This window comes from Salminus brasiliensis, chromosome 6, assembly GCF_030463535.1.
Source record: "Salminus brasiliensis chromosome 6, fSalBra1.hap2, whole genome shotgun sequence".
Classification (NCBI taxonomy): domain Eukaryota; kingdom Metazoa; phylum Chordata; class Actinopteri; order Characiformes; family Bryconidae; genus Salminus; species Salminus brasiliensis.
In genome coordinates, this window is record NC_132883.1 from 8,821,720 (window position 1) to 8,846,654 (window position 24,935).

The 24,935-nt window shown below is 39.0% G+C and overlaps 2 protein-coding genes across 3 annotated transcripts in view; one reads left to right on the top strand and one right to left on the bottom strand.

The window, feature by feature from the left end:
• Positions 1-582: 582 nt before the first annotated feature.
• On the bottom strand, positions 583-9,404 carry lrrc47 (leucine rich repeat containing 47). Its single transcript, XM_072680845.1, has 7 exons — positions 8,814-9,404; positions 7,726-8,178; positions 6,906-7,022; positions 5,111-5,226; positions 3,660-3,762; positions 3,093-3,182; positions 583-1,209 (listed from the first exon to the last, which is right to left on the bottom strand). The coding sequence occupies exons 1-7, from the start codon at positions 9,396-9,398 to the stop codon at positions 988-990; spliced, it is 1,686 nt and encodes a 561-aa protein (XP_072536946.1). The 5' UTR covers positions 9,399-9,404; the 3' UTR covers positions 583-987.
• Positions 9,405-9,678: 274 nt separating this feature from the next.
• Positions 9,679-24,935, top strand: part of cep104 (centrosomal protein 104) — a 40,640-nt gene continuing 25,383 nt past the window's right edge. Inside the window, exons 1-12 of one of the 2 annotated variants that reach the window (XM_072681542.1) lie at positions 9,679-9,718; positions 11,531-11,657; positions 11,886-12,059; positions 13,403-13,541; positions 13,628-13,690; positions 15,205-15,281; positions 15,401-15,572; positions 16,839-16,994; positions 17,888-18,106; positions 18,963-19,163; positions 19,304-19,471; positions 23,693-23,866. In XM_072681542.1, coding sequence (XP_072537643.1) covers positions 11,545-11,657; positions 11,886-12,059; positions 13,403-13,541; positions 13,628-13,690; positions 15,205-15,281; positions 15,401-15,572; positions 16,839-16,994; positions 17,888-18,106; positions 18,963-19,163; positions 19,304-19,471; positions 23,693-23,866 — 1,656 coding nt within the window. In that variant the 5' untranslated portion in view covers positions 9,679-9,718; positions 11,531-11,544. Of the gene's footprint in view, positions 9,719-11,075; positions 11,114-11,530; positions 11,658-11,885; positions 12,060-13,402; positions 13,542-13,627; positions 13,691-15,204; positions 15,282-15,400; positions 15,573-16,838; positions 16,995-17,887; positions 18,107-18,962; positions 19,164-19,303; positions 19,472-23,692; positions 23,867-24,935 lie in introns of those variants that run through there. The other variant, XM_072681543.1, reaches the window with a different exon arrangement.

Consider the following 24,935-nt stretch of genomic DNA (forward strand, 5'->3'; position numbering starts at 1 on the left):
GACTCCTCGGCTTCACATTCCCTCTGGCCGCTGGTCATCTGATCTGTAACCGAACCCGCTGCTTTCACAACAACCCACAGATCCCCAAACAAACACATGCCGCACAGTGATCCACCTCCAACAGACAAAACAAAGTTCAATTGTTCAGACGATTTAGCTGATTTGAAAAGAAGGCTCTGATCCTGGAGATGTTCCTGAAGAGCATCCAGTGTTATTCTGCAGTAAACTTACAAATGGTCAAGTCAGCCTCTCTATACAGCTTTGTGAGGTCAATGAAATGTGATCTTCAACAGAAATTGTTATGTGTACGAATTTTTTCTAGCTTTAGATATTTACCTAAAATACAAGAACACCTTATTCTTTGACTCCAGATTGAATTTGAATGAATTTGAACAATTCTACAAAAAAAATAAATTCTAACTGGTCTAAAGTGATATAAACCTTGCATTGGTATACAATCTAAGGACATCTATCCACTCAACGTTTATGTTCTTAACAATCATAATTTTACATTGGTAATTGACAAAAGGATTTGGGAGCATAGTGTTAGGAAAGCCACAGAAAAAGACAAAAACAATAATGTGTTCAAAATCTCATTTATTTTAATTGATAGAGAATAAGTGCTGAACAATACTTTTAGAAAATACCCTAATGTGAGTGCTTACACACAGTTGTTACATTTTCATGTTTGTATTGAACAGTCTGAATGCTATCATTAAAGAATAATAGATTTCAGATCATCATAAAAATGAAACATAGTTTAATGGTATTGTTAAACCCTGTATATAAACCATATGCAGGACCTGTTGTCAATGCACAATTTAACCAAGGTTAGAAACAGCAAGTTATTGACAGCAAACCGTTTAAGCATATATATATATATATATATATATATATATATATATATATATATATATATATATATATATATATATATATATATATGGCATGTCTATAAGTTTGACACTGCATTCTTGTTAAACTTAGTTACCGTATGATGTTTAAATGGCTGATATCAGATGTCAGGTCAGTTTTGGATGGGTACACCACCTTCAGATTGCCTTCGTCATCCACCACCCTCACTTGCACTACAGTCAACTCATGCGAGGTTGAATTGTCCACCGAGGGGTCAGAGGTTGGATCAGCCTCCCCGTCTGAGCCAGCCTCCTCTTTGTGGTCAAAGGTAAACTTATTCAGCTCTGCCATTTTCTTAAAGACAGACAAAAGGCACAGTCAGAAACAGAACTACAAAGAACTAATTGTGGTTTGTTTATCAGATCTTTAAGAAATTACCTGGTGCTTTACTGAATCCTTCATTGATTCTCAGTTAAATTTATTAGGCAAAATAAAAAGTCATATTGAGAAATAAAGGGAAAACAGTTAAACCTTGTTACACTATCAATTATAAGAGCTGCATATTGCCACTATCAGATATACAGTACGATGCAGAAGACTTAAGTATATGTGAAAATCAGTGTGAAAAAGCTTCTTATCTGGGCAGTTTGTTTACTCAGTAAAACACTTTTAAACTATTTCAAAATAACTAATAACCACATTCCTGCAAAAAGTAGTGGTTTTACATCACTGTGTTTATCAAAACATCTCTCTCCATGGAAGTCCAGTATTATTTATAGTCATCATTAAACACCTGGTTTAGTAAAACCGTGCTGGAACCAAGTTTTGTTCTCCAAATGATCTCACAAGGTCTACTACTACTACTTTCTTCAGCATGAGAAATTCGTAGTACCTTTTATAGAATTTGTGTTTACCTGCATTTGTTCTAATGTGATATGGAGTATTTATAAGCAAGGAACTCTTACTGCTGAGACTAAATAACATTTATTTATAGTATGCGCCTAAAAGTTAGGAATCCTTTTCTCCTGAAAAGGCTTAATTCTTACATTGTCTATATGAACAACTGGACCACAGGCTGGGCTTAGACTTAATGGTATTGAAAGGTCCATTATCCAGAATGTCCAGATCACATTTTGCAGACGGTTAAATATTCAGTAGGAATTGGCGCTGACGTAAAAGCCTAACATAAGAATGTAGGACAGACGTTTCAGTTGCTATCAGATCAGGAATCACACGCCACCTATACAAACCCAAATGTTCTAGCTTCCATCTCTTGTTTCAGCTCATCAGTTTTCCAATTACTGAAAATGACATTGACTAAAAGCATCAGAGAGACTCGATAATAAGCAGAAGTAGCCGATCCTACAGCAGCAAACGTGATGCAAGACTGATGAGGCAGATGGAATGAATACATGCATGTCTGATATAACACACCTGAGAGAACACACTTTGTGTGCGTCTGAAGCGTTACAATTGCAGCTGTATTGTGTGGTGCTTCCGTGACACAGTACACTCTGTTTTAGTGTGTGCACAAGTGTATGTATGTGTGTGTGTGTATGCATTGCTGCTGGAGAAAGATGAGCTCATTCCTTCCACTAGTGTACAGGCAGGCTAAGGCTTGGCCATGAAAAGAGCACGAGACCTAGAAACAGATCCCTCACTCTCCACATTTTAGCTTCACTGACAATTAATACTGTAAAAGGGACTCAGTTTCACTGCAGGGAATTAAAGAAAACTTCCCAGCATGCTCACCTCACATTGCTTAGCCAGTGTTACTATTTTTAAGGCTATGTTCACATTAACAGCAATAAATCAACATTATGCAGCAATCTTTGAGTTTCACATCATTTTTCTACTCCACTGATTTGTAATAGGAAGAATGGCGTTTCTATTATTGTCACTCCAGGCTGGAAAGTACATGCTTCTTTTCCCTTCAGATGCCGGTTCTGTATCCATTATCTTGTCAACAAATACACAAATAAAACTGTCCATTTGTGTGAGCTCAGAGTGCTTAATTTTGTCGGGGAGTTTGGGACGGTGGTGATCATCAAACATCCTGACCTCAGTAACGCTCTTGTTGCTAAATGCATCAAAATTTTCACATCAATGCTATCTCATCTAGTTTATACATGCAAGGCATTTAATGCTGTACGATCATTTATTGGTCATTTTCCATTATCTGGCTTAATAATAGAAAGAAACCATTTTGCAATCAATCTCGTCTTTGTGACACTTACTATGATTAGCATGTCCATGACATCCTTACAGGTCTGTAGGCTCGTGGAACTTGTGACCTCTAGGAACAGCTCACGTGTGCTCTTTTTAATCTAGGAGGGAGGGAGAGGGACAGAGCAAGAGAGCAACGGAAAGATGGAAAACATTAAAAAGATCTGAAATAATTAAGCTACGCATTATTACTGGAACAAATTCAGAATATCCATCTATTTTAATAGTGTAAAAAGCATTGCCCCCAAAAAGAACCTCTCCCCCTAAAATAAAAGAAAGAGACATTGAACTGAACTGTTATGAGCATACCATCAAAACACAAGATTAAAAACAGAATTAAATAAAGCAGATGGAATTATCATCAACAGTCACAGTTGGGAAAGGTATAAAAATAGTCATGGTCCAGACCAGAACACATAACCACTGAGTGAGCAAAGCTTTTCCAAGCATCAGCAGCACTAAACGAGAGTGTTCAACAGTCACGCACAGTTAAACACACTGAAACCGAACTGCCGTCAGCAGCGGGTTCAAATGTTCTGGAACGCCACTCTAGTAATTACACAATTATTGTAGATTACCTTTGTCCTCTCACTGTTTGTAATCGGAGGGAATGAGATCACATGACCGTCGGCATCCACCAGGCAAGGGTAATGATCTTTCCCATCCAGCAGCTGAAGGTACCTGTGAGACCAGAAGAAGCTATTGAAACGCATCCTGAATTATCAGCAGCAACATCAGCTTTTCTTATCAAAGCCAAACAAATGACGGAAGCTACAACAACAAACTCATAAAATAAGTGATGCTTATCCAAATCTTGTTATTGATTAGCAGGTTAGAGTTAAACAGACGGAAACACTTCACTTTAACAACCATCTATAACACACTAAAACAGCAATTTCCTGTAACCTGTGTAAAAACTGAACTCATTAGGCAGGTTATGTGTGAGCACAAAATACACAAGTTTAGCCAGGTCAAACAGGAATAATAGTGCATCATGGCTCTGTTTTAGCTAAGTGAATGGAAACCTGTAAAACTATGCTGGCTAAAGAAATTAAACAAATTAAACAAAACAGCACTTCCAGTGCCTACAGAACTGCAACGGATTGTACAAAAAAATAAACAAATAAATAGAATAAAGATTGGCTACATACAATATTTCTCTTTACAGCCAATCATATTTGCGAGTTGAGGACTACCTCTGTGTGAGGCTGCTCAGTCATAGGGTTGCTGTGGTTCTTGGTTCAACTGCTAGATGGAACTACAGAGCTTGCATCGGCTGTAGACAACCATTGAAGATTGTGTAGTACTCTGCTTCGTGTGCTAGCTCTGCTCTCTATCTGACTCAAACTCAGTAGAATGTTTTAAACTAACGTGTCTCGTGGAGGAAGCAGAGTAAATACTTTTTATACCACTAACCGGATACACACTGAGAGTACATCACTCAGTCCAGTACAGTGAGTTATAGAACACTGTACAACTAACACCACTACACAGGCCAGCAAACAGTGCAGAACACATTTAACCACATTTATTTAATAAAGAGTTGGATAGGCAACGGATTTGCGTCCAAAGTAATGGACGATTTAGCGCTAGATAAGCAGGCTTTTCCACTTTGAGCTCCAAAGTACTGCTCTGCACAGGAATTCGTTTTGAAATGTGAAAAAGTAAAGTACATTTATGAAAAAGTAAAGTACATTTCATCTTGAGAGACAGAGCAGGAACATTACAGAGGCCCTGCACAGGAATGCCTTTCCAAGTTTGCCTGGAAAGGTTAATGTGGCATCCAGCCCCTTAATCGGTATCAGCGACCGGCCGTTTGTACTGAAAGGCGATCGGCATCGGCCCCAAAAAACACTGATTGGCTGATCTCTAATGGACTGCTTAACTGATTATGGAAATGTTTCTTAGTTGCAGCCCACATCACACACTCTCCTCAATACACATCGTCTAATTGTGGTCATAGAAACTAAAAAGAATTGCTTGAGATTTCTGCCACTGTCTGAGACCCAGTGTTAGCCGAAATACTCACTTGTGGAGACCAGACACATTCTGCCGTTTCTTCTGTTTCCTTTGTTCATCAGCTTCATGCTGGAGCAGCCTTAGCAGGTCAGCAGCCTTCATCTCCTTACGGCCCAGAGGAACTATCTATACACACAGAGACAGAATATCTTAACATTTCTTTTTCTTTGATTCACCCAAGACATTCACAAAAAACATCTGAGGACAGCACACAATACAAATATGTTTGTTAAAGGGCTCATTTGAGTGTTGCAGCCTTCTGCAATAATCTGTTACAATTAACAATAATACAGTCTTATGAGTGCCCAAATCTTTCCCTGGACAAATTACTCATTTTGTCTTTTTTCCCCCAAAACATTAAACAATTTAGTTTAAGCAAATGCTGGTTAAAAGTCTAGTAACACCCTTTTCGGCAGAAACCACAGCTTTGGTAACAGCTAAAAGTCTTCCAATGAGTGTAGTTGCCCCTACCCCCAATCATGTCTTAGCATAATGCCTCTAGGTCTGAGAGATTCTTTAAATAACGGTTAAAGTTTCCCTCCATGAAGATTATGCTGTGCAAGTAATCCACCACTTTTGACTAAGCTAAACTTTTTTTTCCAAGCTGTTCTCTCAGAGAGCTTTCTTGGTCTCCAGGAATGTATTTTGACCTCCACAGTTCCCCTGAACTGTCCTTACTTAACATTTTGCACTATAGAAAACACCATCTGAAAACACTTCCAGGCCAATGTTTGACGAGTCAGAATTTGGAGATGACCGTTCCTAATTAAAACTGCTAACAGATCTGATTTGCTAAAATCTGAGCATTTGCTACACTCAGGGTGCTAACTTCTGACAACCTTCTGGTGGTTTACAGCCTCACCGAGGGAGATCATACTGTGTGTATTCATTAAACAGATGGTCAATCTTTATGACCCCCACAAACTGACCCTTAACCTCTAGGCTATCAGACCATCTCAGGATGGGCCAGAACATTTGCATTCCTGGTCAGTGAATATTTGCTAGAGACTACACCTGGTCACCTTCAGCTCATACTACATTTATGTTAACAAATGTACAATAAAATAGAATGATAATATTCCACACCGCACTGATGACTTCAATTTATATGTATATGCTATAAAAGGCAGAGTAACTATGGTAAAAATAGTGTGCTTTATGTTTGATCAGCTAGAGGATGCATTTCCTATATATTTATATATATTGTGAAGCTCTACACTGTGCATTATGAAGAGATGGCTCTATTAAACGTGGAGAACCTGTTTCAGGAAACAAACAAGCACGACAAAGCTTCAGCCACTGATAGATCTACAGAAACAGGTGCTCTACGGATGTTCTGCACAATGAAAAATGACAAAAAGCAAAAGCACGACTCATTCATTATTAAAAGCATGAATTATGTGTCTTCTAAGTGACACCATTTAACCAGCAGATTAGAAACTAGATTCCACTGCATTCATAAAAACAGCCAGACCAAATGTCATGAAATATGCATAATACCTCCCCTACTGGCTGTTATGTAAGCAGTGGGTGTGCTCTGATTGGAAGGTTACACAATCCGTTACTGGGTAACCAATCACTGGGCAGCCCAGCGAAGAAGGACCGTTTAGGCTACAGTTAGCAAACAATTGCTACACATTGTGTTTTTCCCATGAGGTCCGCTTAGGAGATTTGTGTGGTTTTACCAAAAACTGCCCCATTTCTCTTGTAATAAGCAAAACAGACGCCAAATGACTAAGGTCTAGGACACATTTCCTTTTACATGTGACACATACACAAACACCATGATACTTATTGATCCATACCCTGAGAACATCAGGTGGTCTGGCATCATACTGTAGAGGGGCTTTCAGTAAGCTCAGGTCGTGCGTAGCGATGGTAGCTGTGGTTCTTTTGCCACAAACGTCATCATGAAGCTTGGTCTAAAAAAAATAATAATAATGAAGAAAAGACCACAAATCAGACACTCCAGACAAGACACCAGATCTCAGACACTCCACAACAAACACAGGATGACCTTTTTGTGCATGGCCTTATTTTAACCAAAGTGATCCATGAAGTGCAGATGAAGACAGTACCTCTTGGTGACATTCTAAAACATTTCAACAGAAATAAAGACTATTGTGGTTTAATTTACTAAAGTAATAACCTACAAACACCACATCTAAAATTGAAAACCAGAGTAAAAAAATTAAACATACAACTTTTAATTTAATTAATCAAAAAAATGTATTAAAACCTGACATTCAGAACCTCTAACTGATGTAATCTTGCCCATGGCGATTTTTTCCCCCCGCAATACATTCTCCACTGTGTGTTCATGAATTCCCCTTTACCTTGTGTGAAGTCATGTGACTCCTCCCCATGTAGTTTGTGACATGGAGGCAACACAGAGAACTCAAAACACAGAGCTAACTAAGCAATTTCAGCAGCTTAAAGTAAAATGTTCAATTAATCATGATATTGATTTGAGGTCATATCTATTATGGCCAGTAAGATGTAAGAAATGTGGTGTTTGTAGGTGATTGTATTCATAAATTAAGCTTTAATTTATAATTTAGCATTTTAGAATTTCCATGTAGATAAGATTGGACTTTTCCAGTCTATCTATATTGATTATTTTACCTGAGCAGTTAGGAACCTCTTGAGCGAACTTCCTGGATTCAGGTTCATGCCCTTAACGATGCAGCACACTATATATGGCCGCACATCTTTCACCAGCGGAGAAACTTTTACCGTCACCGCAGTGGAGGAATCAGACATGTGCAGAATCCTGACCACCATCTGCTTCAACTCATCCACCTCTTCTTCCTCTTTTTTATTCTTCTTTGCGTTCTTCTTCTTGGAAACATTGCGATTCCCATCACTTTTCTCAGCACTCTCCTGCTTGCCCTTCCCTTTCCCTCGACCCCCGACTCTCAGGTAGTCCAGCACTGACTTGGTCTGGCAGCCATTCACCATCTTCTCCAGCCGCTTGTCCTTCAATTTGTTCCCTTTGAAGTTGATCTCCTTCAGCTTGGGACAGTCGGCCAGCTCAAATGGGATCTCCTGGAGTTTGTTGCTGGAGAGGTCCAAAACCTAAAGAGCAGTTATAGGAGTCTATGAAGTCATTATAAATCATTATAAAAGGTAGAGTAAAATACAGAGGAATTAAAAAGACTGAGATGTACAGAGGTGAGAAGTCTCAGAAGTGTTACTTCACTTTGTAATAATGTCACCAAACAACCAAACTGCAGTGCATGTATTCAGTTCATAATACATCTAAGAGGAGGAGAGTTTAGGATGGTTTCTATTAAGTTATAAGCTATAAATTCCATTTTTCTCTTTTTTAAGCAATCTGCCGAATATTTGGGCAACTGCAACTCTGTATTACATAATTAATAAAAAGAAAATTAGTAAAAGTGAAAAAAACCTTTAATACATGTTACAACTCTCCATAATGTCCCCACTGCGGGACTAATAAAGGACTATCTTATCTTAATTATAAACCAAGTGAATCTAGTCCAACATTTTGCATTTCATAAAATTTTGTTCATGTTCATCTGCAAATATGCAGTTTTGGACATTGGCATTGGTGAGAATAGAGTCCTATTAACAACCTCAGTTAATACATATCATTTATAGATTTCCAGAATGATGGAAATACATCTCTACAAAAGACTTAAATGCATGCCTCAAGAATGACTGCATGGTATAAACAATGACCAACCAACCTTCAGAGCAGGCAGGTTGTGTATCTCACTGCTCAGCTGCTCTATTGCATTTTCAGAAGCAATGATAGTGTTGAGCAGCTCCAGGTTCGAGGAGGAGCAGAGATCTTCTGGAAGACGCTCCAGAGCATTTTTTGACACATTGATGCTGCACAGCTTCGTGCACCGACTCAGTCCATTAGGCAAATCCTTAATGTTGTTACAGCTGATATTGAGGGTGGTCAGCTCGCCCAGAGAACAGAGCTCTTCTGGCAGATCCTGCAGGGCGTTGACTGACAGGTCCAGAACTTTGAGCGCTTTCAGCTCGCCGATGCTTTTGGGCACATCTGAGATTTTATTCCTACAGAGAATCAGGCTCTGCAGATGAGTCAGGTCCCTGATGTTCTCATGGATGGAGCGCAGACTGGGACACTGACTGACCTCTAGGTAGTTCAGCGGGGATAGAGAGTAGAGGCGGGGATGGAGACCACCACTGCTTTCTATCTTCTTGTCAACTGCGGCGCCGTGCAGCACCAGCTCTCGCCTGTTTTCTTTTTCTGCCTTTTCTATTTCTGGCCAGACAGTCATTGAAGCGCTTTCAGCCGCCATGCTGCCCAACACGACACCGGAAAGACTGAGTGACTACATCCGAGAGCGGTTGTACGCTTTCAGTGACGCTTTATTCATTTTATAAGCGCGAATCGAGGATTTGCACGTTTGTGTGACATGCACAGAATGGGCGTTATCTAAAATAGGACATCTTATTAAAATAAACACGAGGACAAACGCGATTTTATCAGTATCAACAAAAACTACAAGTACCAGAATCCCTTTCGAATGAACAGGGGACGCGCATGCGCAGGGACTGGCAGTTGTCAAACGGTGGTTATGGAGATGAGATGAGACTAACAGGCTGTCCTTGTATTTGGGTAAATATAGTTTTCAGCCTTCTGCTTTCTTTATGAAGTAGTTTACAATTTCACACTCATATTATTGCCCGGTTTCTGAAGTTAATATAAGCTGTGGGATTGCACCGTTATAAGTTGTTGTTTGTTTATGTATGCCTGCTTTGGCTTGCTCTGTTAGCTGACGCTAGTTCAACGTCTTTGCCTGTAATCCGTAGAAACACTGCAGGTCATAACATAGCTAATAACATACAGCAACACAATGAACATGTAGGACAAAAGCTGGCGTGCTGCTGCAGTTTCAGCTGGTCGCTAACATTGACTTAACAACGTGTTAGCTAGCTAACAACTTGGCAAGCAAAGCAAAACACCAGCTAGCCAAAACCCCAGCCTCATGCCAGCACACTCCTCTTGAAAGCAGACAGTGAGGGAAGGTCAGTGGGCATTGCTAAATGCCATTTTGTCCTCTTTTAAGGTTAAGACTGATTAAACGTCCTTACTTTATTTTTTTTCTGCAAAAGATAAAGGTCCCACATCATGGAAAGTTGAATTTTCCCCACTTTCTGGAAATAAAAGTCTTTGTTGAAGGATTTAAACATGGCTAAAGCTTCAAAATGTATAATTCACTCCCAGCTATAGTCCATGCATGCATACTAAGCATGTAAAAACTTTTTGCATTCATAGTTTTTGCAACATCATAAAACTAATTGCATTTGCATACATTACTGTGTACAGCAATATGAGTGCTTTCCTTGCTAAAACACCAGATCATATTAATACAAATTAATACAGTAAAAAGTAACAAGTATTTGTATGTTTGAAGAAAGTAGTTGAGATCTTGAGAGCTTGTTTGGAGAGCAAAGGTTGGTTCTAGATTCCTCCTGGACGCCCCCAGCCAGTGTGTGGATCACCAGATTTAACATAAGCCTTGCTTTACCAAACCAGGGGTTGGATTATGATTGTACATAATGCTACACTCCAATAAGAAGAGCTTTGGAGATGTTTTAATGAACACATAGATATAAAATAGATATAAAACTACTCTATGTATTAATGTAATGTATTAAAGTGAATGTGTATTTATTTTTATATTTTTTATTATTTACTGAGCATATTTTTTACAGAACAGTTACCAAGATAAGGAGCTTTTGTGATTCTAAATTTCAGAGGTGCCTAAAAACCTTTGCACAGTACTGTACAGTACAGTGACTTGTTCAGTAGTTTATAGCAGTTTAGCCCCACCTGTTTGCACTGATATTATAATTAGTTTCAGCCCAGATTGCTATTTGAACAGTACAGGGCAGTCCATCTGAACAGAGCTTTTTATATACATTCAAGTCTTAAAGGCACAGTAGCAACACAGTTGTTTTTATTTTTCCTAGACACATGGAAGAAAAGCTTAGGATGTAACCCCTTCAGGTGACTATCTGCATAGCTGGATTGATTTGTACACTAGCAGCTGAATGAATGGTTCATATGTAAAGATGTGATTCACTGATGTTTAGCAGTGTTGGACATGCTTGAAGAGATTTGTCTCCTAATGTTTGGTGAAACATCACACAAAAATGACTTGATATGCCAAAAGATAGATGGGTTGAGGTAATGTCATGGCATCAAAATCATCATCAATGTAAACATCATTAAGGACATCTGGGATTTAAAGAAACTTTTCTATCAGACGTTCGTCAAGGTAAAGAAAGGATGTACAGAAATGCTGATAGACACTCGTAGTTGTCTGTGTCCCAACCCCCAGTAGTCTTTATAAAACAGCACTTTGGTCTTTCATTTGAACTTAGTTTGACCCAGTGTGTTCTGTGTTCCTCTTCATCTCTCTAGCACACAGGTACAGGATGCCACGGAAGATAGGATTCACTGTGGTCAGCTGGTCTGGCCATGAAGAAAATTACAGTGCCAAGGAACTCATGGTTCATGCTCCCACTGTAAGCGGTTGGAGGTCTGCCAGGTAAATGATATCCTTAGACATGATGTCATTGTCAGCATGATAGTATATCATTTATGCATCCCAAAGAAGCAAATATTGCATGCATTTGGCCAAGCAGTTTCTTTATTTACACCCATATAAAACATTCAGAGGGGATTCTACAGAGTTCTGTTTCATTGTTTAACTTTCTAGACACTTCTGAAACTTGGGTTGCTTTTGGGTTGTTGTTGTTGTTGCTGCTGTGTACAGGTTCTGTCCATTCCCACAAGAGATCACACTACAGATGGTGGAGAGATGCCACATCAGGAAGCTGCAGCTGCTGGCCCATCAGTACCTGATTTCGGCCAAAGTGGAGTTCCACATCGGGGACAGGCTGCCAGAGCCTGCATCACCCCAAAACACCCAACAGCTCCGCAGACTTGGGTCAGTGATCATCTCTGTTCTACAGCTACGTTTTATAAAAGCTCTAAAAGGATATGGATTTTATGGATTTAGATGTTTTAATTTCTCACATTTCCCAATGATGGCAAGTTTTATTTGTTTTCTTAAGAGTTATTTACAATTTATTTACGTCAAAAGTTCAAAAGTATGTCCAAAAGTTTGTGGACTCTTGTAAGTGAATTCACCTACTCACTACTCATTTCTGTGACAGGTGTTCAAATGTACTTGCACAGTTTGCACAATCCCCATAAACAATGCATTGCCTAAAGCATGGAATTCTCTGAAAGACCTTTATAGGCTAAAGTTCTATGCCCAATAACTAGCACTGACTAGAGAAGTATAAAGACCTCTGAAATCTGGCTGTAGAGTGATCTGGAATAGTGGATGAGTTGGAGTGGTGTTTATGCTCCAGAACTAATCATCCAGCCTCAGCGCTTGACCCCACTAATGCTCTTGTGGTTTGAATGCTACAACAATGTTCCAGAAGTCTGGTGGAAAGCCTTCCCAGAAGAGAAAAGATAGCAGCAAAGGAGGCACATATATTTCTTTTCTTTTTTTGTTGTTGTAGTAATTACTCTTCATTTTTGAGGAATCGATTGATAAGTAAATGTCTACAAACTTTTGTTTTGACATGTTGTTTTACTTTACTATTTTTTAACCACCATGGCCTCAACCATGCCATTAACGCAAATCTCACTGCACAGTGTTATCATTGTAAGAACAGAGCTAAGCTCCTTACTGCACCATCAGCACTTCTGACCAGTGCAGACCCTCAGATTAATGCCCACTGACATATAAACTGGCTACTAAAATGGACGCCAAGATAGATTTACCAGCAGCAAAGCAGCCCTCAAATATGCAAGCCCCCAAAGCCCTTAATTGCAGTGTTTATTGCACTAAAACAAACTATGCTACCCTATTTTCTAAAGTGAACAGTGACTAATACAAAGAAAATAGAAAAGTCTCATATCTTAGCCCAGCAACATTTGCTTTGTCATGATAATAATGTAAAATTGAGATCCTGAGAAAACAGATAAAACTTGGAGGTAAAAAAATGGCCTTTGGGTTACCATTCATGCGGCCTGACTGCTATACATGCATGCCTCTGTGTCATGTCATAGTATACTATTTAGGCCTATATGAAATTACATTGCAGCCAAAGTGTCGTGTCTCAACTAAAGAGCTCGATAATCTGCAAATAAATATGCTTATGTTTGCTTTAAGCCTAATGTCTATTGTACTGAATGCACCTGTATTTGCTTTTTTTTTTTTTTAAAGCACAGCGGTTCACTCTGCCCCACTTTCTGAACCTTTGTGCTTTGCAGATATGTATCCCTTTCAAATAATGAGAAGACAGATTTCAGAGCACGAGAGCTGAAGTCTGTGCATGTAGATGCGATGGGGACGTATCTGAAGCTCACCTTTCACCGAAACCATATCAATCAGTACAACGTCTATAATCAGGTAAAATACAAATTTAGAAAGCATGATTTTTTGCTCTTTAGCTTGTACCTTCTCTCATGTTCCTGCTTTTCATACTTCAATTCCAGGTTGCTTTGGTGGCTATAAACATTTTGGGCGACCCCATGGATTTCAGTGACATGAGTCCAATAGTAAGTGAAACCAAAAGCAGTTTGTTGGTAATGTCATATGCCTCAATGCCACAAGGTGGTGATGTCTACCTTTTGCTTGAGATAACAATGCATAACATTTTAAAGAAGGAACAGAAAAGAAGGAGTCGCTGTTTGTTCATCTTTGTGCAACATTCTCTATGACAAAGCAATCAGGTCATTTCCAGTTATGCATGGTGTGCTGTGCATATCTTCACTTTTTCAAGGAACAGAACCTTTCATTTTGATGTTGTTGGGTATTTTGTTGGGGTATCTTTCTGTTACGTTACTTTAATGGGGATATGAGGTTTTGCTTATAGACAATATCCATATGCAGTTGCAAGTGAAATTCAACCCCCATTGCAAATTAGGTTTATTTGGAAAAATTGAAATCTTTTGGCTGTTTCAAACAAGAACAATTTAACCAAATCACACAAATTACACTTAAAATAATAATAATAATAATAATAATAATAATAATAAATACTAATAATACTAATAATACTATAATATACACTTTTTATGGCCAACTGCAGTCTCAGGATTACTCATGCCCCTTAACTTGTAAAGCTCAAATACTCTCAAAATGTGGCCCAAATTTACATTGTGCTTTAATTTAATGCATTCTACTCACTTAACTATTCACAGTAAAATAAATTTTGACCAGGGGTTCATTCAATTCTTTGCGTGCTACTATATCCATCTTAGTTTATCTTAGTTTCTGTGTATAATAGATGAATATTAGACAATTCAATCAGCTACTGAAACACTCTGAACATGCCATGCCACCTGACAGTCAAAGGGGAAAAACACCTGCTTGCTGCCAGCGTGTCTAGAAATCAGCCAGAAACCAAAAAAGAAATAGCAAAGCTGACATCCCTCATGTGATTAGGCTTTTCCCCAGCCTTTGTTTTGTGATTGGAACTGAAATATGTTGTGTTATTAGTGCAGTGAGGTGGAATGCAGTTCTCTATGTAATATGAGTCAGAGAGCTCTGTAATCACACAGCTCCAGACCAGGCGAAACTGTACTGATAAGCTGCTACTGCATCGTTTCTCTCTCTCTCTCTCTCTCTCTCTCTCTCTCTCTCTCTCTCTCTCTCTCTCTCTCTCTCTCTCTCTCTCTCTCTCTCTCTCTCTCTCTCACTAGCTTGCTCTCTTCTCATATTCTCTCACTTTGTCTGCCTGTCTTCCTGCTAACAATTTCTGCATTGTTGCACTAATCTGTCTCTAACTCTGCCACAGAAACAGTAGAATTTACCATAGACACAGCTGATCTGGTTGAGCTGTGTCACATCCTATTTTGATAGCAAATAAAAGTATATCAACTAAAATAAAAACCTTGACAACTTTACAGGAGATGGAAAAAACTTTTACAACTTTTAATGAAAGTCAGTGTGTAAAAAAAGTGTTTATAAAATTAAAATTTTAAAACTATCACTGTAGATTTACCTACTGGTGGACACAGACATGCTGTTATTATGTATTTCTATTTATTGTGCCTCTCTTTTGCTCCAGTCTAGCAGAGATCAGCTAATTGAGCAGTACCTCAGCAGCACACAGCACAGCTCTGCACTGGACGGCTCTTACACAGGGTGAGGGTTCAGCTTACTGTTGTGTCCGTTTCTGTAGTCTTAAGGTTTGTGTGTTTAGCGCTGTAGTCAAATCCATTCTTATGAACATATGCATTCAGTGATGTTCTCTGTTTGTACAGGTCTAAATATGAGTCGATCTCACCCCTGGATGATTTGGCGTTTGATATGTATCAGGACCCTGAAGTTGCCCATATCATTCGCCTACTAGACGATAAAAAGCAAGACATGGTCCGGTTAGAGAGATTCGACCTGGCCAAAAAGCTCAAACAGGCCATTGCAGACCTACAAAAGGTACTGTGAAGTCACAGCTCACTAAATATGTCCCCTGATTATTTTTTTTTTTTTACTATGACTTCTATCATTAAGGTGGCCACATTAAAACTTAAATCTATTAATGCAATAACAGAGATACAGAATTACTGGACAGTTTGTATTTAACTGAACAGTGACTTTTTGTTGTTTTGTTGTTAGCTGTTTTAAATAAATGAGTTGTAAACAAGTTCTGAGTCAGTCGTGGCCTAATGCTTAAAGAAGTGGGCTTGAGACCGGAAGGTCACTGGTTTGAATCCTACTGGCAGGTAAGAATTGGGGGAGTGACGGCTGTCTCCACCCTCAAGCGTGAAGTGCCCTTGAGCAAGGCACCTAACCCCCAACTGCTCCCCGGATGCTGGAGTTGGCTGCTCACCACTCCAGGTGTGTGTGTTCTCACTACCCCTAGTACACCGCTCCAGTTGTGTGTGTACAGAGGACACATTTCACTGTACATTGTATAATATATACATTGTATATTATATTGAGAATTTCCCCACTGTGGGACTAATAAAGGATTATCTTATCTTATATATATATTTTTTTTAAGAACCAGCAACATGTTAAGCATTTATACCTTGTGCGTTGATCAATATTGGTGATAGTAACTATAAAAAGTGATCCATTACATACTTTAGCTGTAGTTGGGTTATTTTAACATTTATATTTTTGAAGAAGTTATCACATTAATCATCTCACTGTATTTGTGGATCACACAAACAAAATACATTGCTATGGTAACTGTAGTAACCTGGTTAGTCTTTTTTTATTATTTTTTTTATGCTGTACTGTACACCATGAGGTAGGGCTGCACAATATTGGAAAAATAATATACATATAAATCAAATAAATAATTAATATTATAATATTAAACATATACATTTCCAGAAGTGATCCAGCATTTCAATATATTAATATTGATATACATATTAAAATGATATGTAATTATATATGAAAATTGGAGTAAAATAAGTTATATTGGGCAGATATTGGATATTGGATATTATCTGCCTCTGGTTGGAATTTCATGGGAAATGAGAACAGTGAGACTTTTCCTTTTGTAACAAGTGACTTTTGTATACCGTTACACCCCTAGTCTCTTCAGTACTTTAGTTCTTAAATAGTTTAAACACCACTTAACAGTAGGTTTGGCTTGGTTACAATGATGTACTTTGTACTTTGAAAAGCACTGCATAGGTATAAACTGTCTCTCATTGCCTTGGTCTTTATGTTACTCTTTCTATGAAGGTAGGGGAGCGCCTGGGGAGGTATGACGTGGAAAAGCACAGTGCCATAGAAAGAGAAGATTATGACACAGCAAAAGAGAAGAAAGAGCAGATGGAGTCCTACAGACTCAGGGTCTACCAACAACTCGAGCTTCATGACCTTCTTGACATTGGGCAGGTAAGACAATACTCTCCACAATTTATCCATCCAATTTATCCATTTATCCATCACTCTGTCCACATCATTATGTCCCCATCTGCATGTCCACCCATTCATTCTTTCATAAATGCCAGCGTATCCCTTAGCATATCTTCAGCATATGTCAGCATATCCCTCTGTCTGTACTCCCCCTACCCTCAATGTGCTTTTGTATACTTTTGTGTACTGACTGCACAGTCTGATTAGTATTCTAATAGTGACAATTGTTGTGCCATTTCTGATATCATACATCTCTGTCTCACATTTCATTACTCCATTCGAAGACTCTAAAGCCCAGGCAGTGTATATAAATGGAGGGAAAGCATGTATGTGTGCTTGTTTTGCAGCCGTTAGAGATTGTTAGTGTTTCCTTTTCATTTAAATCGTGTTAGTGGTAGAAGTATTTCAGTACTTCTCTGTAATGCATGACTTCACTTCAACATTGTTTTGAAGCTTCACTGACTGTAATAGATAGAATGGTGTCTCTGCACTATGTAACTTTGGTGGAGCTGCTTGTGATCTTTTGACAGAAGTCATATTTGTGTAAAATTCTGTAATATAACTGTACCGCGACAGTCCACATGCTTCTTATACTTCAGGTGTTTGTTTGCCAGTTCTACATTGTTCAGCTTGTTAGCAAATGCATGTGTACAGCTGCCCATAAGGAGGAGCTCAAGGTGCCATTTATATTTGTACCACTGGTGTAAAAGTCTTTCACTCCACAGCTGTAGTGACAGCCCAGTAGCCTAAAACACCCATTCCCATTGGTATCCCGTTGGTAGTTTGTGTAATAATAGTGTAACGGCTTATTTGTATGTAACTGAACTCTGAACTGAAAAATGTTGACTGTACCTAACTGTGCTCTCCCTTAGTTACAGATCCAGAGAATGGCAGGGGATACATCCGAATGTGGTGTTCCCTCTCCGAATGTCCGGGCACTCAAAGATGATGTATGTCTTTCTGAAACACCAAAGAAGAAGAAACCAGCACAGCATTTAGTGCAGGAGGATCAGATTACGCCTAAAAAAACGAGTCCCCAGCACACACGTACAACACCACGCACGCCCACTTCCCACCTCCCAAAGACTGATGTGAGTGTCTGAATTACTTTTGTTTTATAGACTAGCCTCTTCACTTTTCTTTACGAGAGAGGCTTAAGACTAATAAGGCACTTACTCTGATGTAAACTGTGTCTGACATTAGGGATCTACCTTTGTTTTAAGCTGTTGAATTAAATGAGGTGCGGGGAAGGTGGGGGGACTGTGTTAGACTGGGGCATTCCAGTTCTATTTGCTAGAAATAGAAAGGTGGAGTCATCCACTACACTATACCAGGTTTGCAGCCTACAAAAGAAACCAAATGAAAGTTCTACAAATATATTTACTTACTTTTAGTAGTGGATAAACAGCCTGCCTCTTGCACCGTAAATACAGCAGCAGTGCTGTCATAACACAACCTCCTATTATATCCTGTAATGTTGTAGGAGAGGAAAATCGCATTGCTTTGCTAAATAATATTATTATTTTAAAATAATTATTCTCTTTCAGAGTCATTTGCTCTTGGTCAGTGGATCATTAATGGTTCACACAGTGCAAAAGTGTTTTTTATGTTTGGTAAAACAGACGTTGAGATGATATGAAAATAATCACAGGTTGTCATTTAGAGACGTTAGAGAAGCCGCTGTATCCAGTTTCACTTAGCTCTTGAAATTGGTCCTCAGCAGTTTGTTTGTATCAAATGTCTGTGGACTATAATAACAGTGTTGTGTGATGTGGAATAACTGACTACTTCACTGACAATGTTTCATTATGACTTTTAATAAACAGGATCCATTGTCTATTTACAACATAAACTAGATGCAGTGTCTATTTACCGGACTCCAACACTGACTGTAGTCAGGTATAATCACAATGCACACTTTAGGGATTTGTGTGTGTATTACCTCAGGTCACTTCCATGTCGTACGATGAGAGGCCTCTGCCTGCCTTAAGGAAGAGGTCAGGAGAACAGCTCCAGCCAGAACCCTCACCTGGTCCTCTGGACCTGAGCACACCACAGAGTCCTAGAGCCACTGGAGAACCAGAGCCTCTCTCTGAGAAAGCCCAGAGAGAGGCCAGTCTTCCCATAGAGGTCTACGGAGACAGTCTGGTGAGGAATTTTGTTAAGTTCCAAGGAGTTTTATTTATTTTTGATTATTTTAATGAGAAATTGCAGTTTGATGCTGTATCAATTCTGTACTGTATTTCCTGACCTTTCTATTTCCCTATTTTTTCCCTGCCTCCCTTCAGGTTGCTGGGGCATACTCAAAGACCTGGTCTTACAGAGAAGATGCCTTACTGGCTGTGTGCCAGAAATTGGCAGAGATTCCACCTGGCACTCCTAAAGCAGAACTGAGGGGCATGATGAGGGCAGCAATTTTTCTCTGCAAGAAAGCACTATCTGATAAAGTATCATCTGTAAGTCAAGTGTTATTCCTTTGCCTTCATGGTCATTGTCCTTCTCAAGACTATGGCAATGACATTGATTTAGCACCATCTTTAAGCACAACTGACTGACAAACTGAAGCAGTAACATGACACTGGGTAAAAGAAAAGTGTTGTTTGGGACAACAGTGGTTCAGTGGAGTGGCCAGATAAACTTAAAGTTAAACCTGTCTAACGGGAAGGAAAAATAAGGAACATTTATTAAGGGCCAGCCTTTAAACAAGTTCCGCAAACATAAGTGGTAATAGGATATTTTTACAGTGACTCCAGACTCTTCCAGTCAGATACCACAGTGAGGATCATGAGAAACCTACAAATGACTGTCCAGAGAGAATATTCTTCAAACTGCTCTAACTAATTAAAAATATGCTTTATTTATTTATTTATTTATTTATTTAATAGGGTAAAGCATTTTACCCTGAGCCAGCTGTCTGTGGAATCCGTTTGTGAACCCTTCAGGTCTGGTTACGAAAGACATGATTAATAGTGGGAAAACCTTGCCTTCAGTTAATGTCAAACTGACCAAGGCAATGTTAGCATATCCTTCGCCTGGATAACAAAAAGGGCAGCAGACATGGTCATGAGGAGGGCTGGCAATGGAGGTCACAGATCTTTGGCTGGTTGAAGGTTTCACATAAGCTTACCAAACAAACGCTTTCCACAAAACAATCAATTAAAGACTAAGGGTTTAATATATTAACCTGCTTGTTTTAGGCATCCATATCCAGGCAGCTGTATCCTCTGTTAGAGTGAGGCAGTGAAGAGAATGTGAAGAAAGCAGATATTTATGTAACACAGCTATGTTCAGATTTCAGGAACTTAAGTACCCCCTTAAGTGAGGGCCAGGCTGACCTGCCCCACCCAGTTTCATTGTGAATATGTGCAGAATGAAGATATTTGAACATCTGATAAACATTTGAGGGGTGGTCTCGGCTTGAGATATGGTGGTCTGTAAAAAAAGCATCTAAAAGGAAGGCTTTAGCCTAAATGCACTTCCATTCTTCCAAATTCCAGAAAAAATAAACTGCTACTGTGTAACACTGTGTTTACATAATCACCTGATATAATTTATTATTCTATTTTATACTCAAAGATTGAAGGTGCAGTAGAATGCATTTATTGAGTATTTTAAATAGTTGCTTTAATGTATAAATAGCTTTTGTGATGATTTTGGTGAAAAATGATTAACTGTTTTTTTTGCTTCAAATTGAAACTGATTTTCCTTTTATGGTGGGCTTGTGGGCGAAAAAAAATTAGTTCTGCTGCTGTTGCCGTGTTTATGCCACTGCAACGACTCATATCATAGCTTTGTTTTAGGACTGGAACAGGAACATTGCCATAATTGTACTGGATAGTTATGCTGTTCTCTCTGTGTCCTCTCAATGCACTGTGTAGTTAGCTGGCTGAAGCAATTATAGACGGTCAGCTGGCATTAGCTTTTAGCCTAGCACCCACTCGCTTCCTTAGGTTTGAGATTGAGTTGAGGACACATGAAAATTGACAGTTACAAAGACGTAGCAACCTATTTCCTTTTAATTAACAGAGCCTGCAGGTGACCTGCTGCTTTTCTCAGAAAACTGACTAAAAGATTTAACAGCACCAAATTCTCCAGAGGTAGCCGTTGCATTTTACTGTGTCACAGCTTTACCTATTGAAAGACTTTTGCTAATGGCTGGATGTGTGTCAATACCTGTGAGTTTAGACTCAGAATGGGACAGTTTTAGGGTTGTGGCATTGGCCTGTCCTGCCAGATTTTCTTTAAAATGAGGAGACAGTAGTGTTTGAGGTTCACACAGGTTTTTGAGGTTCTATAGCGTCTTTATTATTTATTATATATATTATATACAACTTCCCTTAATAGAAATGTCATATTTCCAACATTTCCATATCAAAATGTCATGTAAACCATGTTACGTGAGTATTAAATGTCAACACAATACATAGTTGTGCTTGACTAGGGAAAAAACCTAGGACGAGCACTGATTCTAAAGGAGTTATCAGGGAGCATGTGTGTTACATGCCTCTAGTTCTCCCCCCAACTTTCTCTCAGGTTTCAGCTGTTTTACGTGTTTGCGGTGTCTTTGTTCAACTGTCAGGTCCCTGATTAATCTCCTTTAGTAGAATCCTGGAATATGATCCCCTAAATCTCCAGCTCGTTTCAGGGCTTCATTCATAAACTCTTAAAAACAGCAGTGAGAAGGTGAACAATGCCGGCCCAGTGCTGGACACATTCCCAAAGCATTCTCCCTAAGGTCATTTAGTTAAACAAACACAGCACAGACTTTAACAATCAGCCGCTGTAACTGCTGTTAACAGCATCTCTGCGCCATGGCATCCAGTAAAATCCTCTATTGGTTTCAGATTCTATCTCAGTTATACAGAAGTAATGAATGCTTATGAAGTTTAGGGATCTAGATGTCTGTAGGTTTCTGGTTTTGCTTCGTCCAAAAAGTTTGTGCCAGGACTTTTAAATAACATATATGACAGTATTTTTAGCATTAGATTGAAGCATGATTAGACCATTTAAAAGCATGGTGTGACAATAAAATATGCTTTCTTTTGGATTTTAATTTATGAGCAACAAAATCATCCAAAATACTTGGAATAAAATCATTTTTCAGCTGCAGTGGCATTTTATTAGGGGATGTGAACACAAGATTGCTTCATACGAATTTATGATTGTTTGGTATTTGGTGTCGACACATGAGATCTTTAGTCCCGGTTTGAATAAATGTTGTTTAAAAAAGCAGGTGATCAGATCACTTTACTTTAATATAGTAATAATTTGGATTACTTTACATTTTTTAAGAAGGTAATCTGTAATTGAGTACATTTGTGACCCTTCTAAATGATCCTCCCAACATTTTAAATGGGGTAAATTCACAAGCTCTCATGCCACCCAGCAACTGTAAACCGTTGGATTTGCATGGTATTGTGGGAACTGTAGTGCAAGATTGCTATGGTAACTGTAGACTTGTTTGCCCCTCCCGTTCCTCCCGCCCTGCTTCCTCTCCCTCTCTCTCTCTGTCTCTCTCTCTGTCTCTCTCTCTGTCTCTCTCTCTCTCTCTCTCTCTCTCTTTTCTCTTCTCTTCTCTTCTGAAGGTCAAATCACATTCATTAAATCAATGTTAAAATCTGAAGCATTCAGCTACGGGGATGGGGTTGGATGAAGGGGGGGGGGGTGGTGGGGGTCAGGGAAGTTTCTTCCGCTCATGGCGTAACCAGTTTGCCATGTTGATCGTCATGAGAACTCCTACTCATATTTCAACCAGTGGTGGATCTTTCTTATTTATAACGCTTCTGGTGTGACTGAAAAGGCTCGTTATTTACTCTCTTCATTCTAGAGCAAAACTGTGTTCCTCTAAGACCATGGTGCAACATGGAACAGAAACAACACAGTAAAATATAGTACTATATCTCTCTGAGATTAATATTTGTTTCAGTTTCCATTTTTATTGCTTTGTTTTAAATGTGCTTATTCTAAGGTCCTATTTTTTATAACCGACATTTGAGCAAGGTGCTCCTGCTGTACTTTGATAGAATGCATCTCTGATGACAAATTTTGATCATTAACAGTGTTTTGCATAAGGAATGGTAAATGAGACCCACAAAAATAAAGGGACGTTGTTTTTATTTTTGTTATATTATTATTAAAGCTGAGCAATGTAGTACAGTATGGATCAGTTACTTACTCACTGTGGTAGTCTGATTTCTCTCCCAATGGCGAGAGCTTTATGTTCTGATTAAGCTTTTACATGGCCTTGAGTTTAATGTATAGAGTCACAGGCAGCAATTCTGGCTGTCTGCATTTGACTAGCTCCAACTAGACATTCTAGGTTGGTAGGCAGCTGCTTGGTGTGCTACAGGTGCCCCTGCAGGATGGGTAACTAGATTCAGCAAAGGCAGATATGATGGACAGAATTCACAATCATAGGTTTGCTGAACACTTCCCAGAGGAAGAACTCCTTTACATGGTGGTAGACATCTAATGTTTTTACCTGAAGAGTCAGTGTTGCATTGTTCATCACTCATAGACATCTCTATTTATACATAAACTGAAGCAGGTGCTTGAATTTGCTGTTTGTGTTTCCATGCTAAACAGGGGAGAAATACTGCACTGGTGTTAATATTGGCTGACATTATGTGCATAACATTATGTGCAGTAATAGCACACACTGCCCTTGTCTTGTCCAGGTGTTCCAGGCGTCTCTGAAGCTGCTGAGGATGATTCTGAGTGAGTTTGTGTCCTCTCATCAGTTGGGCAGATCTGAGGTCAGTTACTGTGTAGAGCAGACCTTGTCTGCCCTTCTGTCCAGGACTGGCCAGTCCACACCGAGGCTCCGGACACAGACCGTCACTTTCATACAGGTAAGAAACACCAAAAGAGTATTGATACCAGCATCTTTAGAACAGTAGCTTTTCAGGATAGGAAAAAGTCCCCTTTTTTTCTAGTGCTGGCCGATTCAGTGTTTACTGGTATTGGTATCCACTTATTCATATGCATTTTAGCAGTATTTGTAGCAGTATGACTAGATGACAATATATATATATACACTATATGTTAAAATGTTTGTGGACACTCTTTCTAATGAATGCCTTCAGCTACTTTAAGTTGCACCCATTGCTGACATCCACAGATGTTCAAATGCAATGTACTGCCAATAGAATAGGACTCTCAGGAGCAGATAAACATGAACCTTTTGGCACCATGCCTTATGACAGGCATAGGCTAGAGGGGTATAAAGCCCCCCAGCATTGAGCTGTGGAGCAGTGGAACTGTGTTCTCAAGAATGATCATTCTCCTTTCAATACTTTTAGGATGGGTTATGGAGTTAGACATGAAGTGGGGTGGTGATCACCCAACATTCGGACCTCGCTAACTCTAAAGCCTTGCCTGGAGAGTGTAGACAATAGAGACTCTTGGTTTTGGAAGAAACAATGAATGAGCAGGTGTCCGAATACTTTTGTCCATATAGTGTGTCAGTTACTTTGTGCTTCAGATTGTTATTAGGGCTAATAAGGCCCAGATTGTAAGACATTCTTTTAGCATGGAGTTCCTTTTTTTGCTAATGTAAACTGTTAATGCCACTAGCATTAGTTTTCTCATTGTTTTGGCTTGGACATCACTAACTTTCAAAGCATTTTGGGGGAATGTTTACTTTCTTAAAGCTATAAAGGAAGAGTAAGTGTTCAGTTTATGTAAAAACAGCACTAAAAACATATTTTCCCCATCCTTATTAAATACAGTCATAGTGTCTGTGCGCAAATCCTGAAATGACGTGTTTCAGAGTGTATTTGCATCATGCGTATATCTCTGTACATCAGTGTGTCAGACCTTTTATTTATTTATTTAGCATAATTCTATATTTTTGAGACAATTTTGACAACAAAAGGACATGTTGACTTGGTAATAAAGATAGCTAAAGGCTGTCCATTG